Genomic DNA, 22,762 nt, shown 5'->3' on the forward strand with positions numbered 1-22,762 from the left:
TTCCTGTGCTTCATGATGGGTTTAAAAAACACGACAATTACTTCCTGTTCAGACAGAACTTTAATACAGAAATTTCTGTAAATACATTAATTACAGCTCATAAAAAATAACTTCTGGATTTTTACACCCCAGTCAAACCCAGGTGGAGATTCCAATCTGTTCCTGGCTCAAATAAAGCAGCAATTATCCAAAGAGGAAGGAAGCTCTGCTCTTCCAGTAACATCCATCTTCATCCAACACAACCTCAAAGGAAGGACTGAAATTCCATCACATCCGTGTTTTGCAGGGAATGGCATCCTCAAAAGGGAATTTAAGGATTGTGGAGAGAATCCAGTGCAAAGAATCTTCCCAGAATTATTCCCAGTGTGTCTTGTTACTTATTCCATGTCCAGCTCAGACCCTGAGGACACAGCTTCCCTCCCCAGGGAAGGAAGGGTTTGTTTTTCTCCATGACTTGCACATGAAGGAGAAATCTTTGTATTGCTGAGGGCAGAGAGGGCTGGAAAAGATCCAGAAATGCAGCAAAAAAAAAAAAAGTTTGCAATTCCCAAACCTGCAGCAGCCACACTGTCCCTGCTGCCCTCAGCTCTGGTCGCAGAGGAGCAGAGGAGGAGCAGCCTCACCCTGCAGTGCTGGCCCAGCAGCTGGGGGTGTTCAGCAGCTTTTGTAACTTACTCCCGGTTTACACCTCAGTGCAAGGAGTGACTCTGCTCTGCTTCCCCTGGACAGCAGCTCGATGTCACCACCAGAGCTCCTCACTGCCTGAAATCCCAAATCTTTCCAAGCAGCTCTCAGTCAGTTGTTAAGCGGGAGAGGGAGATGGTCCAGGATACCTTTGCCAAAAGTGGAGGAATCGAGGGATGAAGTGTCCCTGGAAACTTCAGGTGGCCCACCCAGCTCTGCTTGGGAAGCCTCAGACTCTGGGATTCATGGGGGGCTTCAAAGCCTGCGTGGAAAAGGAGCAGTTAAATCCCAGCAGTTTCAAGGAATTCCATCCCCAGAGAATTGTTATTCCCGCCTGAATTACCTGGGGTGGAGGTGGGGGTTTCCCTTTGGGAACAGGCACAGGAGGGGCTTTTCTCTCTGGAGCCTGGAACAAAACGGAGTTTAAATGTCACTGGGGCTGTCTGAGGAGCTGCAGAACCTCCCCAGCCCCAGCCACCCTCATCCTGCAGCATTTTCCTGCTGCAAAATCCCAGGAATTTCCACCTGTCCATGTACAAGGGGGTCAAAAATACAAATACAAGGGGGCCAAGTCTGTTTCAGAAGACACTGAGCTATTCCCAATATTTAAATATCAATATCCAAGCTCACACAGTGGGATTTAAATGTGGTTTATGATCTATACATGGGGATATTTTATATTTTACATTTTATATTGTCCTGACCCAGTGTTCGTGCAGGCAGCACCCCACAGGTGTGTCACCAGAGTGAAGATGCATTTTACACCCTTGTAAGCAGGGGCCTCAAATGTTGAGCTGGTGAACATTTGAGGCAGGTATTTTCTTTTAATTAGGATGTTCTGGGTTTATTAATGAGAAATACAACCATTCTCCTGGATTCTTACAAATCCACCACATCTCTGCCATACAGAGACCTCACAGGCACCTGCAGTAGCAAAGTTACTCATCATTTACATTGTGTTTACACCTGAAATCCCTCTTTAAGGGATTAAGTTCAAGTTTAAACTCCAGCTACTGAGTTGTGCTTTTGATGCCTTGGAGGACTCCCTGGCTGATGAGGAATATTTGTGCAGTTTAGGATAACATGGCCAAAAAGGTGACTCCTACCCTAAAAATCTGTGCTTTGAATAGCTGTGATTTTACATTTTTACTTTAAACCAGAAACTGCAAATATGAATTGGGATCTGATAGCGATGTGGGAATCTGCAGGGTTGTACTCACAAACTTCTCCTCAGGGTGGGAAGAGCCAGGTTTGGTGGCAGGAACGGGAGGTGGGGGACCTTTGGGCCTCAGGGCGGGCTGGAAAAAGCAGAACATAAACCACTTTAACCCTCTGTGTGCACGGTGTGTGCATCCACGTGTTCCTCGGGAATGTGCAGGCTGGAGCTGGATACAAAAGCGCTGTGAGGAGCTGGGGGTGCAGGGATGTTGTCTGAGGAAACAGAGCCTGCTCTGGAGCTCAGGGATGTCCCTTTGGGATCAGATTGTCCCCAGGGGTGTCTAGGGGTTTGTGGTGTTCCCAAATCCCGAAGGAAAGCAGGGACATTCCCAGAAATACTCACGCTCTGACGTTGGGGTTTGTTCTCCTGAGGCGGAGGCACGGGAAGAACTTTCTTATCAAGAACCTGCGAACGGGCACGGTCACAAATGGGGCGGAGCCCTTATCTCACCTCCCGCCTTATCTGCTGCCTTATCTCCGGCTGTCCCGGCCCTGCCCCGGCTCACCGGGACCCCGAGCCCGCCCCGTGCCGGCATTCCCAGCCCTGTCCCTCCCCTCAGCGCTCTGGGAATTGGTGCCGGCATTCCCAGCGCCGGCCCTCGCCTCAGCGCTCTGGGAATTGGTGCCGGCATTCCCAGCCCTGTCCCTTCCCTCTGCATTTTGGGAATTCGTGCCGGCATTCCCAGCCCTGTCCCTTCCCTCAGCATTTTGGGAATTCGTGCCGGCATTCCCAGCACTGTCCCTCCCCTCAGCATTTTGGGAATTCGTGCCGGCATTCCCAGCTCTGTCCCTCCCCTCAGCATTTTGGGAATCTCATGCTGGGATTCTCAGCACTGTCCCTCGCCTCAGCATTTTGGGAATCTCATGCCGGGATCCCCAGCTCTGTCCCCTCATAATTTTGGGAGTCTTGTGCTGGGATCCCCAGCACTGTCCCCTCAGCATTTTGGGAATCTCGTGCTGGCATTTCCAGTGTTGTCCTCTCATAATTTTGGGAATCTCCTGTTGGCATTCCCAGCACTGTCCCTCCGCTCAGCATTTTGGGAATTCGTGCTGGGATTCCTCCCCTCAGCATTTTGGGAATCTCCTACTGGGATTCTCAGCACTGTCCCTCAGCATTTTGGGACTCTCATGCTGGGATCCCCAGCACTGTCCCCTCAGCATTTTGGAATCTCATGCTGGCATTCCCAGCGTTGTCCCCTCAGCATTTTGGGAATCCCATGGAAGTGCAGCCCCTTGGGCTGATGGTTTGAGCCCTGGGGACAGTCCCCAGCTGTCCCTGCTCTCACCTTCTGGGCAGGTGGCACCGGCACAGGCTGTTCTCTGCAGCTCTGCTCCTGATCCACAAAGACCTGGTTGGTGGCTCCGGGTCCCCTCCTGCTCTGGTGGCTGTCAAAGATGTCAAATCATGGTCAATTTTAGTTGACTGAAGAAAAAACAACTGAAGCCCTGCCTTACTCCTGCTGCTGTTTTGCACCCATGTCCTTGATTTCTTTCTTCGCTTTATTCATTTGGGATTATTAAGGATTTATCAAGAACTCCATTTCAACTCTTCCATCCCCTCCCAACCATGGGATTTCTGAAACATGTCCACAAATCTCATGGACCATCTTCCTTCCCTTCCAGAGTCTAATTACCCCCACCCCCAGTGCAAACTCTGCAGGGATTCCTGGCTTTGGTTTGTGGGTTTTAGGTGGATGTGGGAAGGATTTACCTCTTGTGGAAGCCTCGGAAGCGGGTGAGCAGCACGGCTGCAACTGCAGTGACAGCCAGGACAGCCAGCACCCCGGCAGCCACAGCAATGCCTGGCAGGGACAGAAACAGTGCTCAAACACCAGGGATCACTGAGGCAGGGACAGAAACAGTGCTCAACACCAGGGATCACTGAGGCAGGGACAGAAACAGCTCCTAAACACCAGGGATCACTGAAGCAGGGACAGAAACAGTGCTCAAACACCAGGGATCACTGAGGCAGGGACAGAAACAGCTCCTAAACACCAGGGATCACTGAAGCAGGGACAGAAACAGTGCTCAAACACCAGGGTTCACTGAGGGCAGTGACAGAAACAGCTCCTAAACACCAGGGATCACTGAGGCAGGGACAGAAACAGTGCTCAAACACCAGGGATGACTGAGGGCAGGGACAGAAACAGCTCTAAAACATCAGCAGGGACAGAAACAGTTCTTAGAACATCCCAGAACCACTGATGGCAGGGACAGAAACAGCTCCTAAACACCAAGGATCATTGAGGGCAGGGACAGAAACAGCTCCTAAAACATCAGCAGGGACAGAAACAGTTCACAGAACATCCCAGAACCACTGAAGGTGGGAGAGACCCAACAAGGTCCACCATTTTTAAGAAGTTTCCCATCACCACTGATGAAGGAATTTTATTATCTCTGTTCTCATTTTATGGCTTGTTCTCCTGTCTCAAATGGTAATGGAAAGGGCTGAATTCCTGCTGGTTTTGACATGTTTGAAGTCAGTTGTTGTTGCCTGAGCTGTCCTTGGGCTAAATAAACCCTGAACAAACCTTAAACCATCCCTGCCCTTTCCACTGACCCTCAAAGATCCTTCTCTGTCCTTCCTGTCCTCTGTCTCAGAGGCTGTTACCCACACAAGGGTGCAGACCTTCAAATTGCCCTCAAATAAAGTTTCTTTCACAATTTTCAACAAAACTACTCCAAAGCCTCAACCAAGCCAGAGGTTCAGAGCTAACAGTGCTCTGGAGAGGGTGAAGAGAGGACAAAAGTATCCATATTATAAATAAATTAAAGCCTTCTTTTCTTCCCTAACACATGGAAATCTGGCCACAAATTATTTTCCTTCAGAGATGGATCAGTTAGGGACCATGCAGATGATAAATGACCTTGTCCAGCTCCCTCACAGCAAAGCTTCTGGGATCCTGGATCCACTTTGAAGGACAGAGAACTTGTTATTCCAAGAATAAACAGGAGAAACCTGTTGCTCTCATATCCAGGGGGTATCACTTGTCAGCTTAGAGAGAAAAACAACTTCTCTACTCATCCCTGCAGGACTGAGAGGCACTCAGAAATCAGCTCCCTGGCGATACAATGTTGGGATGTAGGTTGGATATGAAGACAAATTTCTTCATGGAAGGGGCTGCCCAGCTCTGGGACAGGATGGAGTTCCCATCCCTGGAATTGTTCAAAAAACCTGTGCCTGTGGCAGTAGAGGACATGATTCAGTGCTGCTGGGCTTGATGAGTTTAACGATTCCAATTAACAATTGTGTGAGCCACTCTGGTGCTGGGCTGTGTCCCTGGAGCTCCCCAGCTCCTTTCGGGGCAGATTCACAGAATTCACAGAATCACTGGGTTGGAAGAGACCTTGGGGCAGATTCACAGAACTCACAGAATCACTGCGTTGGAAGAGACCTTAAAGATCATCGAGTCCAACCCAGCCCCAGCACCTCAACTAAACCATGGCACTGAGTGCCACATCCAGGCTTTTTTTAATCATTAAGCCCTCCAGGGGGTACACCCAAAATGGATGGTGGGTCATGAATTTTCACACTTTATAACTTTGGTCCATTTGCATATTGGGGTTAATCTCCCAATTACAGCTGCAGGTCATGAAGTCATTGCCCCCAAGTTTGCTGCCCCCAGCTCCCTTTTGTTCCCATCTCTGGGCCCTGAGGCAGTGAGGTGTCCTTGGTTCCCAGGCCTGGAGAGGAATTGTTGTGTCTGCCCAAAATGGGAGAGCAGCAGCTCACAGTGAGTGTGGAGTTCAGAGCTATGGACTAAAGAACTGCAGGATTACAGACAGATGGGAAATAGAAAAGCAGAAATCCTAAGGGATCACTTCCAGCCAGGAAAGGACAGATTCCAAGGTGTGGCACTTACTGGTGAGGGCTGAGGAGCTGTCACAGTTCGGGGGTGCCCACCCCTCCTCACACTGGCACTGCAGCTTGTGGTCACACACCTGGGGACACAGAGCAGGGACACCCTCAGCTGGGGACACCAGCGAGCTTGTGGGCTCAGAAAGTTTCTGGGTGAGGATGCTGAGTTTTTTCAATCTCTCCATTTATTTGGGCCAAAATTTAGCACAAAAAGGAGCAGTTTTGGGTGTTAAAATGACAGTCCTGATGTCATGCACCTTTTGCTTCTGCAGGGAAAGCTTCACTACAGAATTAGTCTATTTATCTGTAGGTCTCTGAATGGTCAAATGTGAGCAGAATTCTCTTCCCCAAACCAAAATAACTAAAAGAGAAGAGCTGTGATACCATGGCTTAGGGGCAGGGTCAGACACAGGGGCTGTGTCCATCTCCTGGGCAAAAATATTGATGTTCCATCAGGTGAGATGTGTTTTCAACAAATTTTTAAAGTTTCTGACTCCTCAAATTTGACAGATTTTTATCAATGGCTTAAATGCTGTCAGCAAGGAGGACTCAGGCTGTTCTGCATAATTTTCTCGGGGTTTTAAAGGGAATGACATCAAATGCTGGTGTCTTACAGCATGGCCAGAGCACTTGGCAGAGCAGTTGGTGGATCTGAAGACCTCCTCAGCCTGGACACACTCCCCACGGCTGCACACCTGAAATGAGAGCAAACCACAGGGATTTGGAGCTTCCAGGACAGGCAGAGTTTGCACTTTATCCTGTGAGGGGATGCAGAACAGCTCTGGAAATCCCTCAGAGCCCCTTTAGGAGTGGGAGATGAGGGGTTGATTTTCCATTTGGGTGTTCTGTAGAAAGGGCAGTGACAGAGATGTGCAGACATCACTGCTTCCCACTCAATCCCTCATCACTCCCTTCCAGGTAGGAATATTCAAGGAAGTGATTGGAAACAGCACCCTGTGATGAAGGACATCCATTATGGGAATAATTAAATGCAGTAATTAAATGCAATAACACATTAATGATCTCCTAACCCCTCACACAAAGCTGTGTTTCTGCTGCCACACATTTTTATGTCAGTAAAGGGAATGAGGCAGCAGCCAAGCCTAAGGAAATGGGAATGCTGCCAATTCCTGTTTGCTTTGCTGCTGGGTTGGGATAAAAGTTGGGAAAACAGATCAGCAAAAGTTTGGGGTCCACTCAGCCCTCTCTGTTTAAAGTCTTCCCTGTACAAGACAGAATTATATAAACAAGATGAAAGAGGGGGAAGAATAAAGGAAAAAGTTATTCTCCACTCACCATCCCATTCCCACACTTGGTTCCATCCAGGATCATGCCTGGGTCCTCCTCTCCACTCCTGGGGAAGCTGCCTTTGCAGGACCTAAAGGACAGCAGGCTCCCATCCCGAGGCATATCCCTCCCTCCGGAGCAGAAGAGTTTCCCACACATTTTGTCTCTGGAAGGAGAACAGGAGCTGTTACCCCAAGGACAAGGCCCAGCAAACCCCTCTGAGCTGGGCTCTCCTGCAGCCTGAATTCCAAGGGAATGGCTGCAGCAGGGAATGCTGGTGTGGGCAGCTTGGTTTGAGCAGGTGACAGGTTCTTAAATCCTGTTGAGCTTAGTAGAGAACACAAGTTCATTCACAGAAATGAGCATTTAACTGATATTCCTTCACTTCTGAGGTTCAAATTCTCCATCCCAAAATCCCTGGGAGTTCCCTGCACACCCTCACACTCATCTTCCCCAGCAGCCCTGCACAGATCTCTGTGCACACATTTGCTCTCTCACCTCATGATTTAAATCCACTTTTCTTAGAAATTATTTCCCACAGTTTTCAGACAGAACAAGAAGGAACACAGGGCTGTGCCACTAAAATAGGGTGTTGCTGGCTTCTGTCTCCTGATTAGGGTAGGAATGGCCTCTCTTCCCAAATCCCAGCACATCCCATACCCCCTTGCTTACTTTTTCTTGCACGGGAGGTACGTCCCCTGCTCCTTCCTGCAGTATCCAAAATATGCCCCCCTCTCGTTGACGTGGTAGCAGGAGGCTGGGCCATCTGTGGCCTCTGCAGGGGGAAAACAGCAGGGTCAGTTGGGGATCCTGCCTGGCAGAACTGGGAATATTCCAGCTCCTTCCTTTGCTAGGAAATGGCCTTTCCCAGCCAAGTGCCCATGGGCATAAATGACTTTCTGGCACTTCAGCCTGGAGAAGGGAAAGCTCCAGGGAGAGCTCAGAGCCCCTTCCTTGGCCTGAAGGGGCTCCAGGAGAGCTGGAGAGGGACTGGGGACAAGGGATGGAGGGACAGGACACAGGGAATGCCTCCCACTACCAGAGGGCAGGGATGGATGGGATATTGGGAAGGAATTCCTGGCTGCGAGGAGCTGGGATGGAATTCCGAGAGCAGCCCGTGCAGTGCCCAAGTCCAGGCTGGAGCAACCTGGGACAGTGGGAGCTGTGCCTGCCCTGGCAGTTGGTGGCACTGGATGGGATTTAAGTTCCCTTTCAGCCCAAGCCATTCCCCAGCTCTATGAAATGCTGCTTTCAGAAGCACCAGACGTGCCAAATTTGGCTGTTAATTTGAAGGACAGACATTTCCTCTTCCTATCTGGCCAAAACCACTTCCCCAGCTCCATTCCAGCTACCTCTGACGTGTTCTGCAAAAGAGGAATGCGCTCCCCACTTCCCACTTCTCTGGAAGCACAGAGCACGCCATGCCCTGAGACCCAGCTCACAGAGCTACAACCACTGACAGTGGGAAATATATAAACCATCATTAATTATGCTATGAATCAGAGTTGTTGTTATGGATGGGTTGTTCCTGAGGTACCTGAGGATCCTGATGGATCTGAGGGTTTGGAGATGAAGAATTCCCTTCCCTGTCTCCCCGTGCCCAAGACAAGCTGATTTTTCCGGTGGCTCGGGGTACTCACGTGGCCCGAAGGCAGCTTTGCACTGGCTGTCACGGGTGGGACAGGCGCCCATGTAGCAATATCCCTCTCCAAAGTTGCAGGGGTGCCCGTTGACCCGGAATCGATCCTCGGGGCAGCTGGAGGAGTGTCCTGAGCACATCTCAGCCAGGTCACAGTCGTTTTTCACCGCCCGGCACACCGAGCCCGACTTCTTGAACCGAGGGAGGGAGAAAATGCCACGCTCAGCACCCAGCTCCTCCACACTGCTCTAAAACACCCAGCTGAGGGGTGAAAAGAGGCAGGAAAATCTCACTGCACTGCACAGGTATGGATGCAACAGTCTGGTCAGAGAGCGAGAAAGCGGGCTTTGTTTTCTCAGAGTGGATTTGTGAGACTTTTTAGAGAGTTGTAGAAAAACAATGATAACTTGTTATTATAAACAACCTGCAGGTGGTTTCCTATTCTGTTTTTCTGTTCTTTTTGAGGACTTTTGTTTGTGAGAAAGGTGTTTTTGTTAATTAGCCAATCAAGTAGAATATGTCAAATTTATCTATAAAAGAAGAGAATTTTCATATTAAAGCTACTCTTTTGCAAACCAGCCTTCTAGTGAACCTGTGTTGTTTCTTGCTCGATGGTGACACACAGGCTGTGTGAGGAGCAGGATCCGTATCTCACTTCGTGTTGGAGGTGCTGTTAAACACAGGGGGTCAGTTCTGGTGGGAGGTGAGCTCCTGCTTTATCCCAGCAGGGATGAGCAGCTGCAGGGTGGGGGGTCTCCCTGGCAGTTTTCACAGGGGAGGGCAGGGGTCTCACCTGGCAGTTCTCTGAGGGGAAGGGTCTCCCGTGGCAGTTTTCACAGGGGAGGGCAGGGGTCTCCCGTGGCAGTTCTCACAGGGGAGGGCAGGGGTCTCACCTGGCAGTTCTCACAGCATTCCCCATGGGCACAGGTGGCTCCCGAGCTCAGCTTGCAGCTCTCAGGGTCACAGCACTCATTCGTGCACTCCTGGGACAGAAGCAGCAGTTAGAGCTGGGGACAAGGACACCGAGCCACTGTCCCTGGCTGGGATGGAAGTCTGGGACCTGCCCTTGGCTTTGTTGTGGGGCACCTTCCCTAAAATGCCTGGGTTTGGAGGTGGAAGCTGTGCAGGGAACTCGGGGTTTGTGCTGTGCTTTGTCCCACTCTCGGTTCCTCTGTCGCCCTCCTGCCAAAGCAAGGCTTCATCTTTCCCAGCACTCAGCATGTCCCCAGCCACCCCAGCTCAGCAATTTGATGACCACAACTTCTACTTCAGCAGCATCTTGCAGATTGCAAGGAATTAATTTAGAATAATGAGAATTTGTGTGGAGTTTAAGCCTTCTAACTCCTTTATCTGGCACTGTTATTATATATTATAGAAGGGTCTTGCCAGCTGTTCTGGATTTGCTGAGCAATGGCTCAATAGCAGTTAATTGAGCAATTAACCCTCAACAGGGTTAATTGAGCAGTTGTGAATCCTACTGTTGATGTCCATTTTACCAGGCTGGCATTGACTGTGTGGCCATGGATCATGGTAGTATTAATGGCATTGAGATCTACACACAACAGAGAGTAGTCATGAGCCTAATGAGTTTAGAAAAGAGAAAGAGGACTTAACATTTACTTGAACAGGAACTTTCATTCCAAGTCTGTATTTTTTATTTGAAACATTGTGCTCAGCTCCAAATCACACGCAGTAACATGTGAAGCCAAAATTCAGCCTGTTTTAGTTTTACTGGGACACAACTTGTGCAGCAACAGTTTGAAGTCCTCATTTAAAAATCCGATTATTAGAAGAGCTCACTGAAACAATATCTCTTATATAGATCATTGTACTTAACTGCTTCAGGAATACACCAGATTGCTAAACAGAAGTGTCCACCTCAGGGACTGACAGAAAGCAGCTGCTGTCCAGCCTGCACAAAGCCCTTTGCCTTTCCCAGGGGTTCCCTCGTTCCCAGGTACCTCAGGAGTGCCACAGTCGCACTCCTCTCCCTTCTCCAGGAACCCATTCCCGCAGGACGCGGGGGCGATGATGCTGCTCAGCTCTGGGACGTTGGTCAGGCACCTGGGCATGTCAGCCAGCATGAACTTCTCAAAGCTCTGCAGGCTGCAGGAGCTGAACTCTTTGGGGATCACGGAGCTGTGCGGGGAAAACAGCAGGATTTATGGTGGGATTGGCACAGGCAAGGAGGAGAAACAGCCCTTGGAGAGAATTGGAACAGGTGGCTGCCCCCACAACTCTTGGGTGTAAACATTCTTCTAAATAGAGATTTAACATTTAATTTTATATATCTATCTATACATATATATAGATATATATATAGATATAGATATAGATATTTGTATATATATCTATATAATAATTTAATATTTTAAATGTTAAATGTACATAAATAAATGTAAAAATAAATAAATAAATGTAAATAAATATGCATACAAACATTTTTCTAAATGAACAGGAACTAAAGTAGTTTTGGGTTGAGTTTTTTGTGGGGTTTCTGTCTGGGAATATCTGACAGCGGCCTGGGATTTCATCCATTTTTAAAAATGTATTTGTTTTAATAATTTGAATGGACTAATCTCACTGGACAAAACCACTGTCCCAGCCTGGAGGCTGGCAGCTTGTCCAAAAGCCATTTTCAGCCCCGTTTTTAGCCCCAGCCCCACCTGACAGTGTCTGTCATGATGCAGATGTCGTCGCTGCACGAGCAGGCCTCGGTGTCGTGGCTCATGCCCAGGTTGTGCCCCATCTCGTGGGCCATCGTGGCTGCCACTGCAACCTCGTTCCTGTTGTGGTCCTGGGGAGCAAGGAAAGCTGTTTGTTATCTCCATGTGTGTTTTAGAGCAAGCAGCAACAACAGAGAAAGCAAAAAACACAATTTTTCTTCAAGTGGAATTATCCTCATGAGCCCGTGGTGCTCAACTCATCTGTGCATCTATTTGGATTATATCTTATTATTTAATATTTAAAGATATTTATAAATAGAAAGATATTTATTTTAAAAATGGATATTTATAAAATAGACACCATGGAGGTGTGTATATCACGTGTTTGTTTTCCTTACCCCCTGCACTTCATTTAAAATAAAATCCCACATTCCCAGAATGGTTTGGGTTGGAGGAGACTTAAATCCCATCCAGTTCCAGGGCAGGGACACCTTCCCCTATCCCAGGTTGCTCCAAGCCTTGTCCAGCCTGGCCTTGGACACTGCCAGGGCTCTGATTGTGAATTTTTACAGTCTAATAACGAACCAGAGAAATGAAAGTGCCTAAACCCAACAGTATTCACAAAGGTTCTTCACTGGCAGAGTTTAAAAACATAAGAAAGCCTTTAAAAATGAAATGAAAATGAATCAGACCTGGATAATACCTGCGGAGTATAAATCACTGCATATGGCTTTGAGGAAGGCCAACCCAATCGTGGTGCCCTCGAAGTCCAGGCCTCTGGAAGGAAGCACAAAGACACAGAGGGATCAAGGGGGTGCCCAGGATGGGCTCTGAACTCAGGGATCTTTTCCAAACCAGGCTGGTTTCATCCCCAGCTCCAGATGGAATCTCACATCTAATCAAATATTTAATTTTAAGATCCCTGCAAATGAAAAAAAAAAAAAAACCCAACAATTTAAGCACTTTTCATTTTAATATATACTTAAATTCTGTGGTGGTTCATCAGATTTAAAGCATTTGTTGGAGTGTAAAGAGCTCCAAATGCAGCAAAGGGCTGGGATGAGTCAGGACCTCTGGACATGAGACAGAAAAGTGAGGTCAATGCCAGTTTCATTTGGCGTTTCCCACATTTTTTGGGAAATTTAATTCATCATTTCCCTGGTAAATTTCATGTTATGACTCTTTAAGTTGTCAGACTTCACAGCAGTCCTCAGGACACTCAAATTTTGTGAACAAAACCAGAAGAGTCTTAGATAAGGGAAAAGTTCTCATCTCCTGTTTTTGCAGGGATTCTGTTGGAACGATTGGATGCTGTGTCCTGGCAGGAATTTATTCCTGCTACATGACAGGGAAAAAAAAAAAAAAATGGAGAACTTAGATTTATTTTTTTTTTGTCCTGGAATTGGTACAAGTTGGTCATGGAATGGGTGAAATCTGGGTCAGGATTGTGCCACTGATTGGTGACAAGTTTTAAGGAATAAAAAGTGCCTTGATTGTGTTTGGTGAGTGATTTTAAGGAATAAAAATGGACTGCAATGTGTTTGGTGACCATTTTTTAATGAATAAAAAGGGTATTGAATGTGTGTTGACTAATTTTTAAGGAATAAAAAGGAAGGGAAGGGAAGGGAAGGGAAGGGAAGGGAAGGGAAGGGACCCACGTGATGAGCTGGGCGTTGTCGTTCCTTTTCCTCTTGAGCAGATCCTCCAGGCGCCACTTGGAGAAGGTGTCCAGGGTGAGCCCTGCGTTCCTGCTCAGGGAACACTTGTCCCTGTCTGTCCACACCTCCAGGCCAACCAGAGCCACGTGGGTGTTGATGGCTTTATAAACCTGCAGCAGAGAATTAATTAAAAATTAATAAAAATTAAACAAAGCCTCATCCTGGTACTCGGTCACTTTTCCACTCCAGCATCCACTCTGGACCTAACAAAGCTTTTCCAAACTCTGAATTCCAAAAAACTCTCACCAAATAAACTGAAAATCTGATTTCCCACCACATCTCAAACAACTTTAAAATGTGGTTAAAAGAAATTTGTCTTGCCAAAGAAATGAAGAATCAATTTATTGTTTTTGAAACAACCATTCACTTGACAAGTGACTGAAAAGTATCTTAAAGTATTGGTAGACATAATTAAAGCATGAGTATAAATAATTAAAGTAGGAGTAGAAATAATTCTTATTAAAAATCTCATATCTGAAGGCAAAGAACAGGAGAATAAATTACCATGAAGTTGAGCTTTCATTCATTCCTACACATAATAATGGAAATTTATGATGTTTACAATAGCAAGAATTTATAAACCACTTGGATTTCAGTGGTTTCCAATAGAAAAATATTTTAAATTATCTGGATTTCAATGTCTTTCCATAGAAAAAATTATAAATTATTTGGATTTCAATCTTTTTCAACAGAAAAAAATCAGAAAACACTTGGATTGTATTGCCACTTGTTTGCTCTCACCGTGTTGATGTAGTTGACTATTCCAAATATCCTCTGTCTTATATTTTTAACATCTTCATCATATTTCTTGTACTGAAAAGGCAAATACAGCACGTCAGGAAAAGGAGAGGGAAAAGGGGATTTATCAGGAAATAAATATCCCACTGAAGATTGGTTTGCAAACCATGCCATGTGTGAAAATTCATGCTTTATTTTATGTTTGATGTAGGATTTTATCAGATGTTGGGTTTCAATATCAGCCCCTTCCAAAATGTGAATTTCTGTGTATGGTGCAGAGGAGGAGTTGGGTTCAATGACCCTTGTAGGTCCCTTTAAGCTTACAATTATCTCTTCCAAATCAGGACATTCCCTTCAAATCAGGATATCCCCTTCCAGCTCAGGATGTTCCCTTCAATCCAGGATATTCCCCTCAAATCAGGATGTTCCCTTCAATTCTGGATATTCCCCTCAAATCAGGATATTCCCTTCCAATTCAGGATAGTCCCTTCCAATTCAGGATATTCCCTTCCATTAAGGATATTCCCTTCAATTCAGGATATTCTCTTCCAGCTCAGGATAGTCCCTTCCAATTCAGGATATTCCCCTCCAATTCAGGATGTTCTCTTCAGTTCAGGATATTCCTTTCCAATTCAGAATATTCTCTCCAAGTCAGGATATTCCCTTTCAAATCAGGATATTCCAGCAGGACAAGCACTGCAAGGTCTTTTCTGAATTTCTGTCACTCCCAGGTGGGATTTTCAAGTTAAGTCCCATTTAGAAATCCCATTTCCCAGCCGGGCTCAGAGTAACCTTGTAGCTTTTGTAGGAGCCCAGGAGTGCGAGTTGAAGGATTCCTGGGAAGCCCCTGTGGGACTGATCAAACATGAAATAACAATTCCAAAACTCACCAAAGCATTGTCTGCAACGACGTAGAGCTCCAGGTACTTCCTTGCTTTCAGGTAGGCTTTCATCTAAAGGAATCATTGATTTAAAATGATTTAAACATATTTATTTATTTTAAGATTTATTTATTGTTTTAAGAGCTTTTCCAATCCCAACCTCTGCAGTTTCAAAGCTGTTTATTATTATTGAGGGGATTTCTTTGGCCAGGTCATTCAGAAGGGACTGGTTTGGGTTTAAGTGATAAGAAGTTAGCTGGATATTTAAATTTTTATTCAGATATGGAAGATAAAGTAGATATTAATGGGTATTTAGGTGTTAAAGGTGCACTGGGCACCTGTTAATAAAGGGAGGAAGGTTTAACTCAGCTGGTGACTCTGAAATCTCAGACCTGGAATATTTTGTTGAGGTTTTTAAGATCTGACCCCTTTTCCCTGTGTTTAAACAGCTCCTTTGTGAAGGTGCCACCAGACCAAGTGGGATTTGGGCTATTTCGAGTTTTCCAATGGCCACAAATTCCCTTTTTGTGATGGGACAGCCATGTCCTTACCTCTGGGCTGTTGCTGGACTTGAAGATGTCATTGATGGGGTCACTGGAGTCCTGTTCCCAGGAGTTGTTGACCAGCCCACAGGTTTTGATGGGCTCTTGTTTCAGTGCCTCATATTTATAAACCATGTGTTCAGCCCTGTCCGAGGCTCCCAGGGGCTCGATGAGGAACTTCTGGCCACGGGTCTCAAAATAGCCACTAAAAAATGGGTTGGAATGTGAGGTTGTGGATCAAGAGAGCATTTATCCCAAGCATATAGACCCTTGGAATATTCCAGCAGCCTGAGGCAGCGTGCAACACTTTAGAAGCAGAAATTAATTAATTAGTGAGTCAACTGGAAGATTTGGGTGCTCTCAGTCAAAGAGAAGCTGGGTCAGGAATTAATTTGATGTAAATTTTGGGGGGTTTGTGCTGACAGAAGTGGTTGAAAAGATTTCGTTCCAGTAGGAAATTCAAAGATGTTTTCATCCTGATTTGAGGTGAAAAGCTGAAATATTGTAAGGAACTAAGAGTAACTATTTTTCTCTCCTCTCCCTCTGTTTTTCTTTGGGAAACAAGTTTCCAAAGCCTGAATAAAAGATCACATAACTTCCTTCCATCCTGATTCTCTCCTGTTGGAACATTTACCCCAGAAGCTGCACATTCTGCTCCTGGTACCCAATCCCTCTCACCTCAGCCCTGTGCAGGTGCTGATGCTCGCCACAGACTCAGCATCACCCTCCACGTGGCCTCCATAGTAACAGTGATCCTGTGGGGAAAAATATCCAGTGTCAGCTTGGGGTGTCCATGGGCTCCATTGGATCCAGGGATTTCAGAAAACAAATCAAATTACCTACAAATTACAAGGAAGTGCACTACTTGGAGAAGTCTCCCATTGGGAGATGCTTAAAAGGAATTTTAAAAGTTCATGACCATTTCCATGTTGGCTGTGGACCCATTATTTTTATCTTTCAACACACAAATTGTGACAAAAACCAACAATTCTGGGCTCTGATCAAAGCACAGCACAGAAAAATAAGAATATTCCCACTCTCTGCTCCAAATTAAGCACACACTGCTGAGCTCTGCTCAGTTAAAGTCCATACCAAATGGTTTCCTTGAGTCCAAATTTCAAGGAAAGGTTCTTTAATTATGCAACAATTAAATGCATTCATTTCAATGAGATTAAAATCCAGGTATTATATTAAACCTGGGTAGGGAAAAGGTTTTGGGACTTAATTGGCTTAAGGATTTAAGGTTTCTGTGTTCAAAGAGTCTTCAAAGTCACTGAGGGCTTGTGAAAAATTTTTCCCACAGTGTTTTCCTGAATGGAATTCTTAAGAATCTGTATCCAAACCTTCATTCCCTGTGCCTTTTGTTTTCTTGTGGATTTTGGTTTAACTTTATCATTTATTTGTCTTCCACCACAAAATGCCAACTTTGTTACAAGGACAAAGACATCCTCGAAGGGAAAGTTACTGGGGAAAAGAGGAAGATTTATCTCCATCCTTTAGGGATACAAGAGGAAAAACTCCTGATCACAATCCAATACCCCCAGGGTAGGAATTCCCTGTCCAGCACAGGTAGGGCTCTTCCAGTTTGTCTTTATCCAGGTTTTTCACTGGATTCATTCAGGGAGTGGAAATAATTGGAGCAATCAGAAAAAAAAAAAAATTAACCCAGGTTATTTATGCACATTTATTTCATTCAGAATCCTCCTAATTGCTCCTAACAAAGAAAATTTGCCTTCGAATTCCAGGTTGTGTTGTTAAAACACATCTCATGAGCTTGGAGGAGAACTTCAAGTGGGAGCTTTGGGGAAGATCAGTGCCCAGTGAATTAAAAAATCCCTTCTGCAGCAAGCCCCGTGTGTCTGCAGGTGCAGAACTGATTTGTCAGGGCTCAGAGGAGGCGGCTGGGCTCACAGAGCGTGGCTGGAAACGTGAGCCAGGAGGAAATGGGGCTTTATCGGGCTCGGGATCTCCCTGGGATCGGGGCGGAAATCAAGTCACGGGGCTGGGCAGGTGGAGCGGTGTACGGGCAGAGTCGGGAGCTTGAAAGCTTTGGGATGGCCCTGGCTCCCGACAAAAGGCTGGAATTCAACCCGGACATTGTTCAGCAGCCACGGAGGTGGTGCCTTCCTGGAAGCCAAACCCTGGAGCTGATTCCCAACAAGTACAAGTGATCAACCCCAACTTCCCCATCCCTTCATCCTAAATGGCTTCCAACCTGGATTTCAGTCCTTTCCTTTCTGTCTCCTATCTCCCATTGTTTCACAGGTCCATGAATCTCATGTGGACCTCAAGACTGGAAGCAAAGGGAAAAACCCTTCCTGTATTACCTTGATGCGAGGAGTTGTCGTTATTTGTCGGCCATCAGCAGAATAAAGAGTTTCAGAATAATTCCCAGCCAGGAGATCCCTGCAAGGAGCCAGGCAGTCATTATTCCAAGGAAATTGTTGCCATGTAGAAATGAGGTGATGACACAGAACACCGAGTATATGGGGAATTCAAACAATTACTCAGGCTATTCTTAGTATCGGAGAAACTCGGGAAGTAAAAGCTGCAGGGAGGGGAATTCTGCTTGTTCATAATCCTTACTCAAACAAAAAGACTTTCCTAAAAGAAGAAAGCAATTAAAGTGTGCTGATTTCATTGGGGTGAACTCATCTCCTGGCAGATCTGGATACAAATGTATAATTACATACTGATTTCTTTTTTTTTTTTGGCGCTTTCTACATCTTCCTAAAAGCAGCACATCTGCAGTGATGCCCGTTTGGGCAACTCTCTTCCACTGCCACAATCCCACTTCTCTTCAAAGAATAGGATTTAGTACAACACCATTTCCCTCCCCCCACTCCAAATATTTGGATTAGATTAAAACAGGGGTGAGCAGTTAATTACAGTCTGTAACATGAATTGATTATGGCACTACTGTATTTGCACAGCCTCTGGAAAAACACCCATTAACCCAGACTTGTTGGAGCATGTGTTAATGTTCTGCTGGAGCCAGACTTTCCATTTCCAGGAAGATTTGGTCAATGCCAGGTTATGTTTGGTTACTCCAGGTTCAAGAGAAGTAGTGCTAAAGTAAATATCTGTATCAGTTTATCTATTTATCTATCTATCTATCTATCTATCTATCTATCAATCATTTATCTATCTCTATATCTGTCTATAATATAGGGATATATAAATATAGATATGTTTATATAATGATTGTATTGTAAGCATTATTATATTAATGTAATGAATTATTAAGGTTGGAAAACAACTCCAAGATCATCGAGTCTGTCCCAGAATCATGGAATGTTTTGAGTGGGAGGGCACCTGAAATCTCTTCAACTTCCATAGCAGGGACACCTCCCACTCTCCCAGATTGCTCCAAGCTGGCCTTGGGCACTTCCAGGGATCCAGGGGCAGCCCCAGCTCCTCTGGGAATTCCATCCCAGCCCCTCCCATCCTCACAGGGAGGAATTTCTTCCTAATCTCTAATTTGAACCCTCTCTCACTCAGTTTAAAACCATCCCCCTTGTCCTGTCACTCCAGGCTACAATTCTGTAACCCACAGACTCTTCATGGTCACAGGAAACTTGTGAAATAATAGAAAAATATTAAAAATGCATTGGATTTAACAATTTAGGAAGGAAATGGGGGATCAGAGGTAGCAGAAGGGGATGTCCCTCCATCATGGCCATGTCTCATCCCAAGCACTTATTCCATATTCCCAAAACAGTGACAGGATTCTTTCTCTCCCCTTTTCTTTCCTTGCCAATGAAATGTTGCATTTACCAAAACCCTTCTGTTTCACAGGGCTCCAATTCCTGGTTTTTGGCAGGAACACCCTGCAGTGGCTCCCAGAGCAGAGCTGAACTGAACTTACCGATTTTTTCGGAGCTGCAGCACCACTTCCTCTCCGTTGGCTTTGATCCCATACTTCACTATGTCATCATATTTGCTCTGTAAACAGATTTAAGTGTCAGAAAATGCTCTGCTGCAGCTCTTGGCCTCACCAGTGGTGTTTTTGGAATGCCAGCCGTGTTCTTTTTCTCCTCACCAAAAACAAGGATTCTGCCAGGAGCAGGATAAGCAGGAGGTCGCTCTGTTTGAGGGGCTTTAATTAGAGGAGCAAATTTGACTTTGCAAATTGATTTCTGCCTCCATAAGCACAAATCCTGCGTGCTTGGAAAAGGGCTGAGGGGATGTCTGGGTTCAGACACTGCCATAACACCCTCTGCAATTGCACAGACCATGGCTGCTTTTAATTACTGGTTTAATTAATCCAAATTAAAGTGTCCACAGGTTATTAAGACTCTGAGTAGTATCAAACCCCACATCTTTGCAGAGACACAAGTTCAGAGATGGCTTTAGGGATTCTCTTCACACTGAGCACACCTCAGCTCCTCCTCACTGAACACCGCCGCGCTTCTCCACATTCTTTCTTTTGGAAGAGCAAATGTTTGTCCAAATTCTCTTACCCTTGAAACCCAGGGGTGTTTTAGCTCCAGAAATCCATCCCCACCTCCCAGAATCACCCAAGAAATGATCTCCTTTCCTACCTGTGAGCTTGTTCCTACACCTCTCCTGTGCACCGCATGCAGTTTCTGTGGATAAACGATTTCATATTGCTCAGCTCCAGGGAACTTGTCTCTGCTGCTCCCTGGGGATGGATGAAAACACAATTTTAATTTATTAAACACCCAATTTCATGGCTGGCCAGGTGATTCTTTGGGTCCTTGCAGCACCTCATTCTCCCCTGCTTTGCCTCCATCGCCTAACCCAACACCAGCGGTTTTCACATCCTGCATTTTGGACGAGTTGCCCTCCCTGGCATGTGTCCAAACATTTCTTGCAATTCCCTTTGTGTTTCATCCCCCAGCTCTGAGGAGTTCAAGTCCCAACAGGCCAGCCCAGCCATGCCAGTGCAGCCTTTCCCTCTGCATTTCCCAGTGACATGAATGAATGGATTTGGGTTTGTGGAATGAGCGATCTCCAAACCTTAGCATGTGACAGACAGGCCCAGACTGCCTCTGCATCAGCAAATAAACTTACACAATGCAACATTTGCAACAGGATTCCTGCTTTGGAAGGCTTTGGCATGGAAATAACTGTGGCAAAACTCTAAGAGTGGGTGGTAATAAATAATTACAAATTTTACCTCTTGAATTGGGTTGAAGGAGGGACAGCAGAATACTGGGAGACACATTTGGACATGGCCAGGTAAAATAATGGGAGATAGGGAGGAAATCAGGAAAATCTTGAAGGTGCAAGAAATCCAGGAGGTTCCTCAACACCTGTTTGAGTGGTCTCATAAGGTCTGGAGGGGCTGTAAAGAGCTGGGTGAGGAAATGCAAGGCTGATAAAAAGAATTTCTTTTTGTTTTCTGCTCTGAAGCTCAGCAAACGCAGAGCAAAGTTAATTTGGGGCTGCCCTGCAGGGGTGGGTACACCCTGGAGTCCATCCTGGCAGCTGGGGGCCAGGTTTTGGGAAAACAGGGTCAGGCAAGGGATATGTTGGTTTGCACCAAGGCAGCAGCAGCTTTTAGATAGCCCTGGACTCTTTAATCTCCTAAAAAAGGGAATTTCGTCTGAATTGGTGAATTCTTGAGGACCTGTACTTCAAAAACAAACCAACAATAAAAAAAACAAAAACAACAAAAACAAAAAAAACCAACCACCTCAGCTGCCCAGAAAGCCAATGAAATCCCGCTAAAACAAAGGAACAGAGCACCTCCTGTAATTCCTGCCCCAGGGCCAGGTTTTTCCAGGAGAGAGGCCTCCAATTACTGTAATTTTCTCTCTGGAACAGGAGAGCACATCCTCGTGCAAATTGTCGCAGTAAAACAAACTGATCCATTCTTTTATCACTGATTTATTTGATTCAACCCTTTCCAAAAGTAATTACAGAGCAAACCTGGTTGTATCTTGATAAGGCTGTTGATTTAGTGTGCAGAGGGCTCTTGTGTCAGCTGAGCTGTTGCACCGAGCACGTGCTGGGAGCAGCTACCAGGTGTAACTTTACTACTGCCACTCACAACCATGGTTTATGGTTTTTTAAGCAACTAATTATGTTTATTTCCCCAAAAACCTGCTGCCTTTCAGATTTCTCTCCACAGGCCTCACGTGTGTCCTTGTGCAGCAATCCCAGGAATATTTCAGCCCTCTTGGAACAGAGATCCCCAATTTTATCTCTCCACACCCTTTGTGGAACTCCAGCCCAGAGAGTTCAAGTTAAGGCAAGGTTTAAAGGGAGGCTCAGGACTAAACTCATCCCTTCCCTGCAGTCTGATCCAGACAGAATTTCGAGGAAAACTGGTTGGTTTTGTCTGGAATGAATCCTTCCTTCGATGGAGTTTCTTAATCAGTGCGTTGTCTTTGCTACCCTCAGGTTTTGTCTCCAGCTTGAAGGAGGAAAGAAATTCCTTGGGTCTCGTACAACAACTTGCAATAAGGAAAATATAATTGTGTGCTTTTCCAAGGGCCTCAACCAGCAAAAAAATCATTAGGGAGGATTTTACTGACAATGAAATTGTGGTTTTGTCAAGGTAAAAATGATAACACCTTAATGGTGTGCACATTTTCAGATATTCTGTGCAAAAAAGCAAATTATGGATTTGTGCCTGAATGCTAATTATATGTTTAATTATGGATATAAATGCTGTACAAGTTTGTGCAGGCCAAGACCTGAAAAATTTCATTCCCTGTTGACAGGAATAAAAGAAATTGTGGGGAAAAAAAAAAAGGTGGGATCTGCTCAGGTGGAGTCACTTGAATATAACCTGAACTATCATGCAGACAAATAAAGGGTGATCAATACTTTAAATCGGGTAATGTTTTAATTGAATTTGTACAGAAATCTGTTATTTTATGGCCAAAATGCTGATAAATTGGTGTGATTGGGTAAATTGGCCTCTCAGTTGCAGGGTAAGTATTGCTTTAGTGGCTCACAAAACCAACCAGTTGTGGGTCTTCAGGCAATTTATGGCCACTTTTCAAACAAGCAAATGCTGCCCTAACTAAAGAATTACAGAGAATTTCTTTGAACAGAAAATCCCAACTATCCCTCACTCCATTTCCCAATGGCTTTAACTCGCTGTTCCTCCCTATTTTCTACCAGTTAATAATTAAAATTTCATACAGCATTATCCACAGCAAAACTGGTAAAGGACTAAAACAAAAAGTGCAGTACCTTGTTGCAGGAGATGCAGCAGGAGAGCAGAAATGAGGAGGATTTTCATGCTCTGGGGTGGCCGGGGCTCCCTGGGGTGGGAATGTGGCGATCCCAGCGTGGCCCTGCCCGGGAGCTGCTCTGGGCTGGGAGTGAGAGGCAGGGACGGGTTCAGCTTTATTCCTGCTCCTGCAGGAGGAAGTGTTTGCTCAAGGTGTTGCACAACACCCAAGGCACAGAGTGTTACAGCAAGGGGAGTTCCTGCTCCTGGGTTCGTGCCCCAAACATCGGGATCGACCGCTGCTTTGGATTGGCTTCCCTAAAAACGGGGAAAAGACAATGATTAACACCAATAAATCAATAAATCTGGAGATTGGA

At 45.7% G+C, this 22,762-nt stretch overlaps 1 protein-coding gene across 1 annotated transcript; it reads right to left on the reverse strand.

The window, feature by feature from the left end:
* Nucleotides 1–115: 115 nt before the first annotated feature.
* Nucleotides 116–22,511, reverse strand: ADAM28 (ADAM metallopeptidase domain 28). Its single transcript, XM_041424840.1, has 24 exons — nt 22,406–22,511; nt 19,777–19,877; nt 19,101–19,177; nt 17,560–17,638; nt 15,911–15,987; nt 15,242–15,437; nt 14,700–14,762; nt 13,813–13,884; nt 13,012–13,181; nt 12,046–12,130; nt 11,354–11,484; nt 10,649–10,826; nt 9,581–9,670; nt 8,689–8,884; nt 7,721–7,823; nt 7,058–7,214; nt 6,376–6,456; nt 5,766–5,844; nt 3,614–3,704; nt 3,189–3,288; nt 2,246–2,308; nt 1,905–1,982; nt 1,028–1,090; nt 116–946 (listed from the first exon to the last, which is right to left on the reverse strand). The coding sequence occupies exons 1-24, from the start codon at nt 22,452–22,454 to the stop codon at nt 914–916; spliced, it is 2,412 nt and encodes an 803-aa protein (XP_041280774.1). The 5' UTR covers nt 22,455–22,511; the 3' UTR covers nt 116–913.
* Between the last annotated feature and the right edge of the window lie 251 nt (nt 22,512–22,762).

The sequence above is a fragment of the Onychostruthus taczanowskii genome, unplaced genomic scaffold (genome assembly GCF_017590055.1).
Source record: "Onychostruthus taczanowskii isolate IOZ18803 unplaced genomic scaffold, ASM1759005v1 scaffold84, whole genome shotgun sequence".
NCBI classification, from domain to species: domain Eukaryota; kingdom Metazoa; phylum Chordata; class Aves; order Passeriformes; family Passeridae; genus Onychostruthus; species Onychostruthus taczanowskii.

Bases quoted from the DNA above. Each gene is read 5' to 3' on its own strand.
- ADAM28 (XM_041424840.1), bottom strand. From the start codon at position 22,454: ATGAAAATCCTCCTCATTTCTGCTCTCCTGCTGCATCTCCTGCAACAA. The intron at 17,639-19,100 runs GTAAGTTCAGTT...GGCTCCTTGCAG, and splicing joins CTGCAGCTCCGAAAAAATCG to GGATCTCCTGGCTGGGAATT. The intron at 15,988-17,559 runs GTAATACAGGAA...TTTTCCCCACAG, and splicing joins CGACAACTCCTCGCATCAAG to GATCACTGTTACTATGGAGG.